Genomic DNA, 19,540 nt, shown 5'->3' with positions numbered 1-19,540 from the left:
GCTAATTAACAAACTGAAATCTGAAAGTGCACCAGGTTTTGACGGTTATGGGCCAGCTCTAATCAAGGCAATACGAAAAGCTATAATACATCCTCTAACTCACATCTTTAACCTCAGTTTGGAGACTGGTAATTTCCCGGATTGTTGGAAATTGGCAGTTGTCTCACCAATTTATAAAAATGGTGATAAAAATGATGTAATTAATTACAGACCTATTTCCTTATTAAGTGTTATTTCTAAGTTATTAGAAAAAATAGTGAATAAACGCCTGGTTAAATATCTAGAGAAAAACTCGTTGATATCCGATAATCAGTTTGGATTCAGATCGGGGCGGTCCACTGAAGACGCTGCAATCCTCCTCACCAACATCGTCTCACAACATCTAGACAATGGTCAAAGAAGCATAGGAGTATTTTTAGATCTCGCTAAAGCTTTCGACACCGTCTCGGTCCCAATACTCTTAAAAAAACTGGAGACTATGGGTGTGAGAGGTGTCCCTTTGCAGTGGTTTAGAAGCTACTTAACAAACAGACGACAACTGGTAAAAATTAGTCAATTCCTTAGCAGTCAAATTCCTGTAAACTTTGGTGTACCGCAAGGGAGCATCCTTGGCCCGACACTTTTCACAATTTATATAAATGACCTTCTACAGTTAAACATTCCCAACTCAAACATGATATGTTATGCAGATGATACAGTGGTAACATTTAGTGGGAAAACCTGGGAAGAAACGTTCTCAATGGCCAATCAGGGGCTAGCAAAAATTGTGTCATGGCTTGACTGCAACCTCCTTACACTAAATGTAGATAAAACATATTATATCCCTTTCAGCAAAACAGTTTTAACCGCTCCATCAATATTCGAACACTTAACCCTTCATAACTGTAATAAAACAGGTTCACCTTGTTCCTGCAACTATATTAATAGGTGCTCGACAGTTAAGTACCTAGGTCTCCTCATTGACCAACACCTATCCTTCAAAAGTCACATACAAATTCTGTCAAAGCGAGTAAGAAAGATAATCTTTATTGTTAAACGTCTCCGCGATTGCACTCCAATAAACATAATACAAATGGTTTACTATGCCTTATGTCAATCCACCATCCAATACTGTATTGCAGTTTGGGGAGGAGCCTGCAAAACTACCCTACTGGACCTTGAACGTGCCCAAAGGGCTGTCATAAAAGTCATGCTCAGGAAACCTTTCCGCTACCCAACTGAAATCCTGTACAAAGAAAGCAAACTTTTAACAGTTAGGCAATTGTACATAATGAAGGCGGTCACTCGCACTCATGCACTGATGCTTAAATCAACGCTACATGAAGAACTATTAAAGCGAAGGATTTACCGGGTTCCCCTTCCAAAGACCAGCTCAACTGTTGCTAAGCGCGCTCCTTACCACATGCACCTTTTTATCTACAATGTCATATGCAAGCACATAACTATACAAGAATGCGTGTCTCCTAAGCTGAAACAGGTCCTGGGGAAATGGTTGTTGACATTGTCTTACTGCAAAACAGAGTCCCTTTTCACCACGAGTAAGTAGGATCATACATACATACATACATACATACATACATACACACATAAACACATACACTTTTCAGAAACAGACTTGTAAATATAGTTTGTAGTTACTAGTATTTCTAATTATTGCATGCCTTTTAAAATACCAAAAATTATGTTCGTTCTTAGTTTTACCTATCTCTATTACTTCTTTGGAGAAACTACAGTGTAACTTAAAATTGAAATAGCTACTCCTGACCTCTCTATGGCTCCTAAGATACAGGCTCGGCCTAGTTTAGGAACCACTGTCTTAACCCTTGTTGTAATGCTTTTGCCTCAATAAACGATTTTCATTTCATTTTCATTTTTTCATTTCATAATTTTACAGGGGCAAGGACAGGGACAGGGCCAGGGCCAGGGACAGGGACAAGGACAGGGACAGGGACAGCGACAGGGTTAGGGATAGGGATAGGGATAGGGATAGGGATAGGGATAGGGATAGGGATAGGGATAGGGATAGGGATAGGGATAGGGATAGGGATAGGGATAGGGATAGGGATAGGGATAGGGATAGGGATAGGGATAGGGATAGGGATAGGGATAGGGATAGGGATAGGGATAGGGGGATAGGGATAGGGATAGGGATAGGGATAGGGATAGGGATAGGGATAGGGATAGGGATAGGGATAGGGATAGGGATAGGGATAGGGATAGGGATAGGGATAGGGATAGGGATAGGGATAGGGATAGGGATAGGGATAGGGATAGGGATAGGGATAGGGATAGGGATAGGGATAGGGATAGGGATAGGGATAGGGATAGGGATAGGGATAGGGATAGGGATAGGGATAGGGATAGGGATAGGGATAGGGATAGGGATAGGGATAGGGATAGGGATAGGGATAGGGATAGGGATAGGGATAGGGATAGGGATAGGGATAGGGATAGGGATAGGGATAGGGATAGGGATAGGGATAGAAATAGGGATAAAAATAGGGGACAGGGACGGGGATAGGGATAGGGGAGGGACGGGGACAGGGACGGGGACGGGGACAAAGATAGAGATAGGGACGAGGATAAGAATAGGGATTGGGGTTGGAATAATCGGTCGGCAATCGATATATAGGCAGTGTAAAATGCAGGTGGCTCAGTGGGAAGGGATTAGTAAGTAGGCATCGGCGAGTATCCTGCATCCGTAATAACTATTACATTCAATGTACTGTAAGAAGATCGTTGTTTGCTTGCCTTTTATATGTTTACGTTTGCAATATAAGCAAAATGGAAAAAATTGTAAGCGATAATGCAAGGAAGTACTTTTTACCCTACCGACCATAGCGTCGAGATACTGGCTATGTGGGTTGTATGAAGTTTCCCCAGTATAAATATTTATATAGGTAAAATTCATACATATTCAATTCAAAATATCTTTATTCATGTAGGCCTAGTTACAAGCTCTTATGAATAGTTCATTACATATATATTATGATCTTAATCTAACCTAATTATCAGAGCAATTTATTGTTGTAAATTATTGTTCATAATAATATTGAGTCTATAATATACAATTTCATATAAAAATAATCGTTAAACAAAAAATATATAATTAGGTATATGTATATATAAAAATACATGTCTAGAATATTTCTAGGAAAAATCCAATGTCCAAAAAAATACAATATTAATTTCATCAACAATAATAATAATAATAAACGTAAAAATAAGAAACCATTTCGAATAACAATTAATCCCACGTTGTTTTATCATTCATGTAGTCTTGTGTTGTATAATAAGCTTTGGAAATGAGTACACGCTTTACATGATTCTTAAATTTATTAATTGACAAGTCAGTAATATGATTCGGAAGTTTATTATAAAATCGAACACAATTACCCATGAATGATTTTTTAATTTTACAGAGCCGTGTGAAGGGCACCGCGAGTTTATGTTTATTTCTAGTATTTATATTATGTACATCACAGTTTTTCTTAAAATTACAAATGTTTTTATGTACATACATAATATTCTCATAAATATATTGACAATGCACTGTCATTATATTAATGTCCTTAAATTTATCTCTAAGTGAGTCTCTATGGTTCATTTTATATATTGCTCGAATAGCCCTCTTCTGCAGAATAAATATGGTATTTATCTCTGAAGCACTGCCCCAAAGTAAAATACCATATGACATAATGCTGTGAAAGTAACTAAAATAAACTAATCGAGCTGTTTTCACGTCTGTTAACTGACGGATCTTGCTCACTGCAAAAGCTGCAGAACTAAGTCTATTCGAGAGGTTAACAATATGGGGACCCCACTGAAGTTTAGAATCTAAAGTTATACCAAGAAAAACTGTACTATCTACCAGTTCTAATTCCTCATCCTTCACAACGACACTTGTTTGCTCATTCCTTACGTTACTATTAGTGACAAACTTAATACATTTAGTCTTTTTTTCATTTAATAATAAATTATTAGCATTGAACCAGTTCACTACTTTAGAGATAGCATTGTTTACATCACTGTGAGCTTGTTGCTGTCGTTTGAGTTTGAAAATAAGTGAGGTGTCGTCTGCAAACAATACTATATCATGGTGGGTCTTTACAAGGAATGGCAAGTCATTTATGTAGATAAGGAACAGGAAAGGCCCCAATATTGATCCCTGTGGTACACCCATAGAGACCATTGACCCAGTTGATCTCTGTCCATTGACATCTACCCTTTGTATTCTACCATTTAAGTAGGACTTGAGTAAATCTAGTGCTGATCCTCTGACTCCATAATAATGTAGTTTCCTGATCAATGTTTCATGACAAACACAGTCGAAGGCCTTAGATAAATCACAAAAGATACCTAAAGCATCTTGTGACTCCTCCCAGGCATCGAAAATATGCTTAATTAGCTCAACACCAGCATCGGTTGTCGAGCGACCCCGTGTGAAGCCAAATTGCTTATTATGCATTAAATTATTAACGTTAAAATGTCGTACTAATTGAGAAAGAACTAATTTTTCAAATATTTTACTGAAAGTTGGCAGCACAGATATTGGTCTAAAGTTAGTGGGGTCAGAGTGGCTGCCGGATTTAAATAAAGGAGTTATTTTGCTATGTTTCATTAGATCAGGAAACTCGCCGCAGTCAACACTGTTGTTGAATATAACTGCTAAGTCAGGCGCTACAACCTCAACTAAGGATTTTACGGCATGGACGGAGACCCCCAGAGGTCACTAGTTTTTTTGACATTAATTGATTTAAATGCCTTTACTATATCTGAGGTACAAACATGTTCAAAATAAAGGTCTCTACAACACTCAGGAACGTTTTCCTCTAATAATGTGACGGCAGATAAGGGTGATGAATTTAAATCCTTAGTTGTGAATGCTGGTATCTCGGTGAAAAATTTTTCGAACTCTGTTGCTACTTCAAAATTGGAATCTATAATTTTGTTATCAATATTCAGTTTAATATCTTTTACTGCGTGTTTCGTGCGACCAGTTTCCACATTAATTACTTTCCACGTTGCTTTAATAATGTCAGAGCTATTTTTTATTTTATTACTAAGATAATTTCGCTTAGCGATATGACAATCTATCTTGAACTTCTTCGAATATTGCTTAACATGTTCTTTAAATTCATCACTCGTATTAAACCGCCGTTCTTCATACAAGGCATACAATGCACGTCTTCGTTGATGTAACTCTGCAGTAGCCCACTCACTAAAAACTGATGCACCACTAACTACGACCGATTTTGAAGTAAATATTGCATTATAATGTTGCAGAAAAGTGTGAAAGAATGAATTATACATACTATTAGGACTCATATCGGAAGACAGGGAGGGTAGCGCCTGAACCAAACTTTGCTTCATTCGTTCCACGCGGTCGGAGGTTACTGGTACAAAAGTTATTTGTTTTCTCAAAGTATTTTTCCTTAATGTCTCAAATACTATCAATTGGCCTAAATGGTCTGATTCTAAGTTGCTAATTACATCTTTAGTAGTAGGAAAAATATCAGTGAAAATATTATCTATACAGGTGGCACTAGTGGCAGTCACTCTAGTAGGCTCCATAAAAATATGATTGAGATTACATGATTTGAAAAGATTCAACAATCTGATACTTATTGTTGAATTTTCCAAGATATTTACATTAAAGTCGCCGCATATAAGTATTTTTTTACTAGAAGATGATATTTTAAGTAGCACAGATTCCATAATTTTTTCAAAAGTTTCAAAATTACTTAATGGCGGCCTATACACACAGACAACAATAAATTGCTCCAATTCTACAGCACTTAGTTCTATAGTCCGTTCAACAGACATGGAAACAATATCCTTACGTTCCTTAAATTTTAACTGGCTATTTATTATAATTAACGACCCACCATGTATGGAACTATGTCTGGTGAACGAACTTGCCACCTGGTGATTATTAAATTGAGGCATTAATTCATTGTTTTTTAACCAGTGTTCAGTAATGCATAAAATGTCTACATAAAATTCGTTCATGAATAGTTCAATTTGTAAATCTTTTCCTCTGATACATTGAATATTTTGATGCACCAGGTGGATATACTTTCCTTGCTCACAGTATTGATTCTTATAGTTACTTAAAATTAAATTGCCAGAGACAGAATCTTTTGTCTTAGAAGCTAGTTTAAATCATTGGTTATGACTGGAACCAATTCCAAGTTCATACTTTGCTGCTCAATAGGAGCAGAGTTGTCTGCCAAATTCTTGGCAGAAATGTCAAATAAATAGGATAGCGATAAAGCTATTTGTCTTTTATAATAATTTGAAAGGTAACATTTACCTTTAGTCAAAAACACCATAGGTATATGGTATTTACTAACAAATTTGTTAGTGTCAATTATGCTAACCTTACTACTATATGTACAAAGATTATATAAAGCTACATTCAACTTATGTCTAGTGTTATTTTCTTTTTTTTCTGCCTCTGACATCTGGTTACAATAGGGGAATGTAAAGAAAATAATTTCATGCACTGCCAATGAGTTTAATTGTTCATAATATTTTACTAAATTATTTTTGTTTACATTACCCCTATTCCCCATAAAGATAAGCAGTGTTGTCTTACTATTGATATTACTGTCGTTTAAAATTTGTTTAATGATATTTTCAAAGCTGCTATGAGGCAGACAGTTATTGATTGTACTAAGTCCCTTTAAGTAAAAATTTAAAAATGAGCTCATATTGCTCCCAATCTCATCACAGTACATAACAACATTAGGTTTAGGTGTGCTTTGTTGTGAAGTGTGGAAGGGGCCATTATCATTCATTTGCCCCTGCGGTAAACTGTCACACAGGCTTGGGTCAAGCGCACTGGTCGACAAATCTCCAGTCACTTGCTTACATGCACATGCCTGGGCATTTGTCAACGACTCAAACCGCTCTGAATTATGCTTAATCTGGGATATTAAATCATCCATGGCTAAAGAATATTCACTAATAACTTTTTTTGAACTCTCATTTATCACATCTAAAGATTTTATTGAATCCTCTAGGCTTTGAATTTTTAACTTTAATGCCTGTGTGTCAGTTTCATACTGTAATCTACTGTGTTCTAACTGAGCTGTATACAAATCTAACTTATCTACTAAACTTATATTAACTTTACAAAATCTCAATTTTTTAAAAAACAATTTATTAATTTTTGACATCTTTTGATTTTTTTTGATCAGTTTATTTAATTTTATATACTTCTTTAGTTTGTTTCCGCTGCAATTTACTAACCTTGGTGTATTGGCATCATTGGTTAAGTCTGTAGTTACTGAAGGGTTTTCAATTGCTGCGGTAACCAACTGAGATGCAGGCCGGACCAGTTCCTCGAACAAGGTCTGAGTGTGTGCCGCAGCTGCTTGGTTTTGGGCCTCCCGTAGCTCGTAGATGTGTTCGTGGGCGTCGTGCAGTGCTCTCTCCAATGAGTCGATGTCTTTCAGGGCCTGTTCATATGCAGCATTACACTCCATAAACCTGTCAACCGTCTCCTGAAGCCGGGCCCGCTCCGAGTTTACATTATTAAAATCACTCTCTAGTGTACACAGTTCCTTTTTTAACTTATCGTTTTTATCAATTATCAATAATAGCTCCTTCTCACTGTCTTCTCTTTCACTGAGCAATTGAGCACTAAACTCCTTGGATTGTTTTAATTCCAGCAAGGTAAGTTGGAGCTTATCACACTTCTCAGGCTCCTGCTGGAGAGCCGCTGCTGCAGCGGCGGCAGCTGCTCTGCGTGTTTGCATTGTAAATGGGTTTTTAAAAGAATTAAAAACAAAACAAAGCAAGGAATTGCCTACTCAAGCTCAGCGGTTACTTACATGAAATAGTGACGCTTCACTATGCCTACACTTGTTCTAGCCTTGTACAATGATTAACACTGAAAAAGAAACACAATCGGTACTAACTAGTGATAATAAGACTCAGAAAGTGTACAAAGGCGAACAGATATTTCAAATTTATAACCTATAACGGCTACAAACCTGAGACATCAAAGACACTTGTAAACGTCACTAAAGCACTTCACTACTTATATTTATACAAAACTTAATGTTAAATATACTAATTTCACGCTTTAAATACTAATTAATACTTAAAATATGCTTAAAAAATAATTATTTCAAAGGGACCTAGCAAAATCAGCTGCTTATCGTTTGACAGCCAGGGTTGCCATCAATTATTCGTACCTACTACCTACGCTGTGGTCGCTGTGTAACAATTCTACAATCATTGCAAGAATTTCTTTAAAAACGATAGTAATATGTGTAAGGTACAGTCAGCCAAAACCGGACAGTACAGCAAATAGATCAGTTACAATGGCCCCCCAGTCGAAAATTGCCCCGCTTTACCTGAATCGAAATAATCGCGGACAGATGTACCTACAAAGAAACCTACGGATCCAAATGAAAATCTTATTTTTTGTAAACGTTTCAATAAGAATATTTTTATTACGCGGGCGAAGCCGCGGGTAAAAGCTAGTTTCACACATAAATTCCGGAAAACTCATTGGTGCGAGCCCGCGATCTCCTGAACGAAAGTCGCACGTACTTACCGCTAGGCTACCAACGCTTCATAGCCCCTTTTATAAATCAAAGAATTGACCTTGTTTAAATATTAAAAACACAATTCCAAGATCACTAGACATATATTATTCGTTTTACAAAACGTATGTACAAACTAATGGCAACTTTTCCGAAAACCCAAATTATTCCAGCAACACGATTCTTATTAACGGAATCTACAGTAGGCTCGATCATGATTAATCTCGTGACAAACTTGCGTAAGAAACTCATCAGGAACTTTATTACAGAAATAAAAGTACGTACGCCCGCCCCGGCTAAGCCCAGGGAAGGACATAACATTGGAATAGTAAATTATGTAGCCAAATACCACAATCATGCTAAAACTGAGCCTTACTCGGCTTGCTTAAAGTTAAAATTCAAACAAGTCTAACCTTGCTGAAATCATCTATTACCAAATTCTCAGACTATATAGATAGTTAAACAAGAATCTACTCTAAGTTTATAGGGGAAAGGTTTTCTGAAGATATGCTGTCACGGCCCATGACATATGGAATTTCTTACGCTTGAGGCGAACTACGTATAAATCTTATGGCAGTAACACAGACCACCTCAACTTGGTACTAGATGGTCACTACACATGTTCCCCCGAAGTAATTTAGCATGGGAATGCAACCGTTTGATCCAGTTGTGTCAAAATTCACAACTATCACTCGTATAATTTTGGAATATTTTGTAATAAAACTGTTTTAGGGTTGAACCTTGTGCGTTCTATGTAACCATGTAAGATGCTACTCAACTGCGCTGCTCTTATGACTTAATTTACCAGTAAAATTGTACATACCTAATTACCTATGGCTGTTGACCACAAGTTCTTTGTAAATGCTTCATTAGTGTAAGTGTAACGCCGTGTCTTGCGTGGGCGACGATCGCGCGACCATCGCGCGACCGTCGCCCACGCAAGCCACGGCGTAAGACACGTGCACGCTGATATTGGGCGTACAGCGGGGCAACCGTGGGCCGTGCAGCGTGCATTTCAAACAATGAATAAGAATAATAATAAGAAAACATTTATTGACACACAAATAAAAATTGAACATTCACACAAAAATATTAAAAAATAAATAGACATGAAAAGGAACGGGCTCAGCATGTTATGCTGCGCAGCCATTTTATTACAAATTGACTGCGCAGCGCTGATTTTCAGTCCGTCCCCTTTTCTGAACGTCATTAACAACTATGCGGTGTAGGTATGTATTTAACACGAACAGTATTGATGCTGAAATGCGTTCTTTTACATAATAGGTAGGCATTTTTCGTAATTTACATGAAATCGAAAAGCAGAAAAAAAAATTGAAATTGTATAAGAGAATACTTATCATGTTTTTAATTAGGCAATAATAAAATGAGCACAAAAAAAACAATGGAAGCTCATACTAAGTGCCCTGAGTCCTTCATAGATTGTATGCACGCAGGCCTTACATGCGGTGTCTGTGTAGTGAGTGTCTGGCAGTAAACAATCCATGCGCTGCGGAAATTGAATGGTCAACGAATTTATTCGCAACATTGGCAGAGTTGCACTCCCCTTGGAAAGTTGATCTGTACAAATTGATATCGTAAAGTGGCGTGCTGGCGGAATATGTAATGGCGTAACGTACTGTCTCGTCGTAGGGGCTTTGTAAGGATTTTATTGCTAGTAGTGTACGTGCCAGTATCCTTGGACACGTTTGGTTTACTGTGTAGGTATACTTAGTTTAATGCAGTGATATTCTTAAACCGCAATACTTGTATGTAGAGATGGGTAACTACCCAGGTAAATACCCGACGGTGGGTATTTACCGGGTAAATACCCGATATTTACCTACCCGCGGGTAAATACGCGGGTATTTTCATTTTTCTTCCAAATTTGACGTTTTAAATGGTGTTTTGGGCTAAAACAGATTAATTTAAGTCAGTCTTTGTAATTGTACACATAATGTTTATTCAAATTGAGAACGAATAGGTTGCTATGAGATAAAATGTGATTTTAGTGTATCTTTCCAATTATAAAAATGGTGTAATATCATTCTCTGACACACGGAAATAATTTAAAATGCTTTTAATATCAATTATAAGTCTGATAAATTAAAACTGTAAATCAAAATATGTGAATAAAAATATTTTAAAAATCTCTTTTTGAAGCTCATAACTCATACATAGTATGTTTTATGACAAAAATGTATATAAACTTTTTTATAGGAAATAGTGTCTACTTTAGTTCGTACATACAAAACTTTTCGATATTCATGATAGTTTCCATGAAATATGAAAAAAATACATTTTACCCCCCCTAACCCCACCACAACCCCCTCCAACCAGTACTAGGAAGTTTATCTTTATGGTATAAATACGACTATTTAATGCAATCTAAAAAGCACACGTAAAACATATTTTTTTAATTATTTTTAAAAATATACATTAAAACTTCTGTAATTTTTATTGTATATTTGACTGAACAGTTTCGTTTTGAATTGTGTATAATAATTACAACCACTAACTTAGTATTTATCTCCATTTTAACACAAATCAGCATGTGCAACATGAAATGAATCTACCCGTCAATTTGGGTAGATACGGGTAAATACCGGGTAGATAAATATTTACCGGGTAAATACCTGGGTGGGTAGATTGGGTATTTACCCACGACCCATCTCTACTTGTATGTGTGAGTATTTTGGTCAAGAAAATGATTTTGGACAAGAAAATGATTCAATTGATCACACAGCACATCAACAAAATTCAACAAAACATAGTATACTTCATTCGCTCTCTTGAACACTGTGTACGAGATCCCAAAGGAAAAGTAGTCAAACTTATCGTCTGAGCTTCTAACCTCAAAATAATATATGTTTACGCTTACCAATAACCTAAAAATAATAGTTTAATAAACAACTTCAGTTGACCGAAGATGGATAGTTAATATTTTACGAAAAATAAATCATTTCCCCGGCATGGCGTTCCGTCGTTCGTGACAGGTCCCATAAACCCGTCAGGGGCGAACTCGCTTGTAAAGGTCGGACACACGGGCAGTTGAGTGGCATAAGTCATTGGAAACAGCAACAGTAAGCAACGTGATCACGTGATCCCGTTTATAAGGTAAATTGGACGCGCTTCCGATTGTGATGAATGACCTACGTTCGTGAGTTCGGTGTCACTGAATAGTACTCGTACCTCTACTTTACTACTTAGGCCTTAAGTACACCATTACTGTCAGTATTCGTGTAAGGCCTGAGTGCACGCTTAGGGTTGCAAAAAAAAACGTTTTTTTTTTCTGGCTTGAAAAAAAAACATGAAAAAAAACCGTGAAAGAAACCAGTTTTTTTCTGGAGTGTGTTTTTTTTCTAAAGTACGAAATCTCAAAATTTGCAAAGTAGTTCATACTTTTATACGGTTTTTTTTAGACTTAATGTTAACTATTAAACGAATTTAATCAAATAACTTTAATTTCTGGTCTTATAAAAGTAACATTTATGAAATCTGTAGTTGGTAGTTATCACTATTTACTGTTGGCAACACCACCGCCTCTCCACGCTACACGTAGTATCGGGGATTGCCCAATAAACGTTTGTATACTGAATTTTAATTGAAATGTACGTTATTGTTATTGAAACACGTTACAACTCACGAAAAACCGTTATTGTCGTATTATTTGTTCATCTGAAAAAAAAAACATATTTAGAAAAAAAAACCATGGTGCTCGGTTATTTTTCATGTTTTTCTTTTCATAATTCTGAAAAAAAAAAACATTTGTTTTTTTTGTATTTACGACCCTATGCACGCTTATATTGGGAATGTCAAACAATTCAATACTACTCCGCAATCGAAGCCAAACATAGTTCATAATTCATAACCTATGTTGTAACGACTTCCACGAAGACTGGCGATTAACAATAAGCCTGTTAAACTTTTGTTTTTAACTAGCAGAAACGTCTGCGAGCGATATTACATACACGCATAGTTCAAAACAAAATTTGGTATGGCGAATTCTCAATCTAAATTGAGACTCCAGTGCCTGTTAAGATCTATTCTTACGGGTAGATGTTTGCTATAACGCCACCCTAAGGCAGTTGAGAATTGAGGGAAGGCATGGATAAATTCGCACACATCCAGCAGGCCTCCGTGGCGCAGTTGGAAGCGCGATGGCCCCGGCAAGGCCAAAGGTCGCAGGTTCGAGTCCTGCCGGAGGTGTGAATTTTTCCAATTTTCCTTTAATTTAAAAATAAATAAGCCTGTTACACTGTCGAATGATTTCAACAGCTTATTTATAATATAGTACGCGTATACGTACGGGGAGTAAAATACTGTACTATGTACACAGTAAGTATGTAGGTACCTGAACAAAAATCACACTTAAATCCGTTAACGTTTAGCTCATACTGAGCTACATTTTCTATGGGACCAACCCCGAAATCCCCAAAAAAATCAGTGTGTCACATTTTGGTCGTGTGAAGCGAACGCACGCATGAATTCGCCGTTCGAAAGTCTGTGGAAAACGACCTAGGGGCCGATTTTTGAATTTCACGTCGTTCGAATTCAGAAAATTGTCACGGTGAATTGCCTATTATTTTCGGTGACAATTTTCTGAATTCGAACGACGTGAGATTCAAAAATCGGCCCCCTAATGCTATGACTTTCGAACGGCGAATTCATGCGTTCGAGATTAAAAAATCGGTCCCTTGGTCAAGCAAAAACTGAGTGTGACCTAAACAAAAACGGGTTTATAATGTTTGATCTTCTTTTAAATACATACTGTATATTTACGGATGCCGGTAGCCCGTCCCTTGGCCAGCCGGTAAGATTAGCGCACGTGCGTGGATGATGAATGGGCACGCGCTTGTTTTGACGCATGACGTATCACTCCGTTTCTTGTCGATGCTATCAATTAGCAGACGTACTGACAATGTAAGCTGTTATATGATATATATGATAACTCCAATAAATAAAAATAAATAAAGTTTTTTTTAACAAAAAAATACAATGTACACAAGCATATTTTTGTCGTCGTTTTCATACATAATTTATGAATTAATCAGTGTGAGAGACCCTTCAGGACAACATTCAAGGTAGTGTCAAGTGATTGACGGCACATGTCAAAACAAATAACGTAAGAAGTGGTAAAGGCTTTCACACAAGTGTTCAGTATTTTTTTTTTTTTTAGAGTTAAGACTCTAGTTTCGTAGAGAAATTAATTGTATTTGATCTAAAGAACCTTCCCTTAAAGTTAACGGAATTCTATAAAAACACGGTGTATATGAATACTTCCTTTCTGATATTCATCCAAATCTCTTTTCTCATTCACTAGTGCCGACGGCGAGTACGTGGTGACAACGATGACGAAAGCGGTTCTGAGCTACACGGGCAAAGTGCTGTGGACGCCGCCCGCCATCTTCAAGTCTTCTTGCGAGATCGACGTGCGCTACTTCCCTTTTGACCAGCAGACCTGCTTCCTGAAGTTTGGAAGCTGGAGTTACGATGGAGACCAGGTATGTTTAATATATTTAAAGAATCTTATGCCCATGCGGTCACACCTCGGACACTGGCGATCAAATATATGAAAGAATCAGGTTCCTAGCACACAGTCTAAGCTCGTGTAGGTGAACTCGTACTATGCTTGTATGAGTGAAATATGACAGGTCGACTGTTCGCGTTTTTGATAGGTGGTAACTGTGAGGTAACCGAAAGGGGGTTGGCGGCACTTTCCACGGGGAGCGGAAGTGGCCATACTGTACGATAGTACTCTTTGTTATACTGTGGTGTGGTGAAGAGTTAATAATTTTACCACCAAGAGTGTCGTCCTTTCGTGGGCGTCGTAGAAGTTGGCTGAGGTGTTTTTAATGCTAAAGGAGGGAAACGAGCAGACAGGTTGCCTGATGGAAAGCGATCACTGCATGCCGCCCATGGACACACCACAAGTCATGGAGGTGCGTTATCGGCCTTTAAGATAGGTGTACGCTCTTGTTTTGAAGGTTTGGTCGTATTAGTCCGGTAATACCGCAGGCGATAACTCATTCCACAATTTAGCTGTGTGAGGCAGGAAGCTTCTGGAGAAACGCACAGTTAAGGAATGCCAGCCATCTAAATGATGGATTAGGTCAAAAGTTTAAAAAAGTATATTATTTTGTCACAGATTGATCTGAAGCACATCAACCAGAAGAGACAGACTGGCGACACCATAGAAGTTGGGATCGACCTTCGAGAATACTATCCCTCCGTGGAATGGGACATCCTGGGCGTGCCAGCTGAGAGGCATGAGAGATACTACCCTTGCTGCCAGGAACCTTATCCAGGTAAGTGTTATTGACTGCAGCGACAGCGTAAATCTACAGTTTAACTTAATTTGCTGTTTATATGTTGTGGTTTTTTCCTCTACAGGTCGCAATTCTCAACCAATTCTCATGAGATTTTGTAGATTTTAAAATTTAGACTACTTATTATACATGTTTTTCTTGCCCATAATGTCACATCATGCAAATACTGTTTCTCTCCCCAAAGTAGTTTCTATTTTCAACACAGAGAACCTCCATAGAGTAGAAATCTTGTATATTTTGTTCGCGATACGAGTCACCAGTGTTTGGGGTGCGAGGAGCGGGCGGGGAATGTGTTAAGCGCGCTGTGATTGGCCGTTTCAAGGACGGCGGGCAGTCGCGCCAGATGAAAAGGGACAGAAGTATGACTGTCCCTCTACTGACGCGTAAGTGGCCAATGTAAGTTGACCTATGCCGGCTCTGAATAAATTATAAATATGACTTATTTGTGGAATGTAATGCCGTCTGTTTTTAAATTTGAGCTTCTTGTTACCTTTCCACACCATTTCACTACAGGTGAACATCTTTAAGGCATCAAAATACCCTTTTCCAATTTTTTAGTGCGAAAAACACGCGCTGCTTTCGGGTCTGTTACTTGGTCGATACTGATCTGGCACGGCGAGCGCCCGCGCTTATATCAGTGCAAATACTAGGAAGGCTGGCGACCGCGAGTCGTCTTGTAATGGATGTCTATAGGGGTTGGTCTGTGATTTTCAACTACATCAGCTCTAGAATAATCAGTTAATAACCAGTTTTTAAAAGTTTGGATGGCTTTCGACCTATATTTCTTAGAAAAGTGAAAGTTGTAAATGTAAAGCAGGTTAAATGAAAATTGTACTCACAAAATTGACAGTCATGCTTTTCGTAATTCCCTAAGTAGTATCACAGAGCCAAGAAACTGTACAGCCGGGTACACCCTTTTCGGCCAAAACTCTACTTTAGTGAAAGTTGCTAGACTAGAAAAAAATAAAACTACTCGGTTAGATCGATTAGACATTACAATTTTTTAGATATCTTCCTGCTGTATTTTGCCCTGAGTGAAATAGACTATACTTAACGTGTCTCTCATCCGACATAATCTAAATGAATTAATACGAAAATTTCGAATACATTGAAATTGGTAGGTTTACACTATTTGCATTGTTCGCAGTATAACGAATAATCGCATTCAGAATGTTTGCGCATAATCCTAGTTCAATTATTTCGTTGCACTCTGCAGGGATTTCGTGCATATTTATATGCTCTCAATCTATTCAAGAGATTAACAGAAATGGTTTCCAAATGCAATTTTTACGATCGGCATTAAGTGTCTGCAGTTACTGTGGATTACTTTAATAGACTTGGCACTTAGGAGGGTTTATAGAAACTCGTCGTCACACATACACATAGGTATTAGATCAATGAAACTAACAACACTACATGATCCGCATTTTTAAAGTCCCTACGGTGGCAGAGAAGCTCAAAGAGACACATATAACATAAACAGAAGAGGCGATGACTACTCCGTGAAGACAGCTCTATTTAAGTCCCCAAAAAAACCCCGCAACAGAAAAATTTCACTTTCTACCTCACGGCACAGAATCGAGAACTATCGAAAAGCCCTAAACATCTCACCAACAACTCAGAGCAAACGGTCCTAGCACCTACAAAGGAGGCTTGGCCTTAATTGAAAATGGGAATGTGCCAGGAAGATCAAGAGTGCGACGCTTATAGCTTGGTTTCAACATTTTACATAAAAATGTTCTTGTTGGATTATAAATGTTTGGAGTAAATGATCTGTGAAGACGAACGACATAAAACCAGTATCGCGCACTCTCGGGTTTTAAATCAAGTGCCAGTAAAATGCAAAGCGGCAAACCAATGCAAACTAATGCGACGACCATTGAATAATAGATACACTTCACGATTATGGCTTTTGTTGAAGGGGGTTTAAAATGGCTTTAATAAAATGAATACTTAATAATAATAAAACATTACTAAACAATACGTTCTAGTGGTTCTCTGAGCTGTAAACTATCGCGATATATGTACTTGAAAACGCCATAGTGTTGTTGAAATCATTATCATAGTCAAGTCACGTTGTTCCTAAACACTATTGCTCAGGCACCATTAGTCCTTTATGTAATTTTCGATATTTGGGAAAATTATCTCAACAAACAAAAATAATTAGGTAATTATAGAATCTGCTTACATAATTTCACAAGAATCGGTTGAGATTTGCCACCGCGATTTGTAGAGTAGAACATCCGGACATACAAAAATCAAATCGAGTTAACCCTGAAGACTTACGCTACAGCAACTCCTTCCAGCAACATTCCTCAACCATTAAAAATTACACCAGTGGACTTGGTCGCTTTTTCACTTCCTCCAATACCAGGTAAGTCATTCTCCATGACATTCACTATCGACGTATTCCAAACTCATGGTACCCGCACTGTGCACTGTGGCAAGTAAAACACCGCTCATAGCGACAGGCCGCTTAGCATAGATAAACGAGGCAAGTTACTGGCGGATAAGCCCGCCGGCAACCGACTACTTACCGCACTTTGCGGTGCCTACATACCGTGCCTACTAGTACCCGTGGCGTGGATTTTAAAAATCTATTGGCTGTTTGCTCAACTTAGGGCCACTTGCACCAACGAAAATGGAGGGTTAACCCGAGGGTTAACCCACCATTTGATATGTAATTTGACAGATGACAGCCCACTAACCCTGAGTTAAGTGGTTGGTGCAAGTGGGCCTTACGGGGTGAATAATAAATATAGGTTTTACTGAGCAACTTTTCGGTGAAGGAAAATATCATCCTCCTTGCGTTATCCCGGCATTTGCCACGGCTCATGGGAGCCTGGGGTCCGCTTTTTTGACAACTAATCCCAGGATTTGACGTAGGCACTAGTTTAACGAAAGCGACTGCCATCTGATGACCTTCCAACCCGAAGGGTAACTAAAGCCTTATTGGAATTAGTCCGGTTTCCTCACGATGTTTTCCTTCACCGAAAAGCGACTGGCAAATATCAAATGACATTTCGCACGTAAGTTTCGGAAAACTCATTGGTACGAGCAGGGGTTCGAACCCGGGATCTCCGGATCGAAAGTCCCACGCTCTTACCGCTAAGCCACCTGCGCTTTTTGGCGAAGGAAAGCATTGTGAGGAAACCGGACCTCTAAGCTCTGGTGGCATAAATTGCAGACGTTTCTGCTAACAAAAGTTAAAAATCATTAGATACTTTCTGTTTATCTTCAGAGCAGAGCTACCTACTGAATGTTCAGTTGTCAAATAGGTGCAATCGCCAGTACGCCAGTACGAAAAAGTTAGCGAGTTTATGTATCTTGGGTCGTTGATAACCTGCAACGGTGGCAGCACTGACGAAATACGCCGTAGAGCCGGTATGGCGAAGAGTGCTATGGCTATACTCGATAAAATTTGGAAGAGCAGAGGAATCCGACGTCAAACTAAAGTGCGATTGGTTCGAGCACTTGTCTTCTCGATATGTATGGTGCCGAGACTTGGACCCTAAAAAGCTGTGACGTGGCTAAGATTGACGCTTTTGAGATGTGGTGCTGGCGAAGACTGCTACGTATACCTTGGACAGCAAGAAGAATTAACATCTCTATTTTGGAAGAACTTGGGGTGGGGCTCGTAAGAGATGGTCAAACTGTGTGAAGAAGTCGACTGGCGGCAGCCTATATCGTGCAGTCCACATGGTTTATGACCGCGTTCAATGGAGACACGCTACTTATGGTCGCGATCCTCAGCATTGAGGGAACGAGGAAGAAGAAGAAGGTGCAACCGCATCGTTTTGAACTAAAATATGAGAAGGAGACCAAATATTTTATCCTTCACTAAATGTGTTAAAACTCTATTGAAACGACGACGAATTTGAAAACAGAAAATTAAATTTATTTTTGAACCCCGCACGGAATGTTCGGAAAAATCCGTTCGGTCGATTTTGCTGAAATTTTGTGAAAAGATAGCCTCTAATACTCTAATTAACTGTGCGAAGATGCAAACTTAATTAATGACTAGTTTTCAAAATATAACGATTTTAGGTTTAACGAAAAATGAAGTAAGTATATATGACGCTAATATGCACTTACTACCTTTTTCCCGAAGTCAATTTTATTACGTTATTAAAATGTTCTTGATATATGTATATAAATCGTTTCACAAGGCTTTTAAAATATCTAAATATATAAAAGAAGAAGCTGACTGACTGACTGACTGACTGACTGACATATCAACGCACAGCCGAAACCGCTGGTCCTAGAGATTTCAAATTTGGCACGTAGGTTCCTTATATAGTGTAGAGGAGCACTAAGAAAGGATTTTCCAAAATTCACCTCCTAAGGGGGTCGAATGGGGGTTCAAAGTTTGTATGGGGAAACAAGATTAGTTTGACTATTTTATTCGAAACTTCACAGGAAGATTCCTTAAGACATATGATTGAATACGTGTTTCAGGTTTTTTGAAAATTTAACCCCTAAAAGGGTGAAAAGGGGGTGATAAAGTAAAAAAATCAATATGGGTATCGTTTTTATGGTTTATCGGGTCGCTGATCACGATAAATACAACGTTTTAAAAATCTAATGAGGCGGAAGTGAAATATCATCTCCTCTGTTGTGGTGCAAAAGGGTTTAAATATCAAAAAAATATAT

The 19,540-nt window shown here is 38.2% G+C and overlaps 1 protein-coding gene across 1 annotated transcript in view; it reads left to right on the top strand.

Annotated features, from left to right (window-relative positions):
- LOC125233801 (acetylcholine receptor subunit alpha-like 2) overlaps positions 1-19,540 on the top strand; it is a 73,975-nt gene that overhangs the window by 40,024 nt on the left and 14,411 nt on the right. Inside the window, exons 4-5 of the mRNA XM_048139915.1 lie at positions 13,882-14,062; positions 14,707-14,866. Of these exons, the coding sequence (XP_047995872.1) occupies positions 13,882-14,062; positions 14,707-14,866 (341 nt within the window). The remainder of the gene's footprint in view (positions 1-13,881; positions 14,063-14,706; positions 14,867-19,540) is intronic.

Source organism: Leguminivora glycinivorella, chromosome 15 (assembly GCF_023078275.1).
Source record: "Leguminivora glycinivorella isolate SPB_JAAS2020 chromosome 15, LegGlyc_1.1, whole genome shotgun sequence".
Classification (NCBI taxonomy): domain Eukaryota; kingdom Metazoa; phylum Arthropoda; class Insecta; order Lepidoptera; family Tortricidae; genus Leguminivora; species Leguminivora glycinivorella.
Note: the sequence above shows the minus strand (reverse complement) of the source record. Positions and strands in the feature narration are given on the sequence as shown.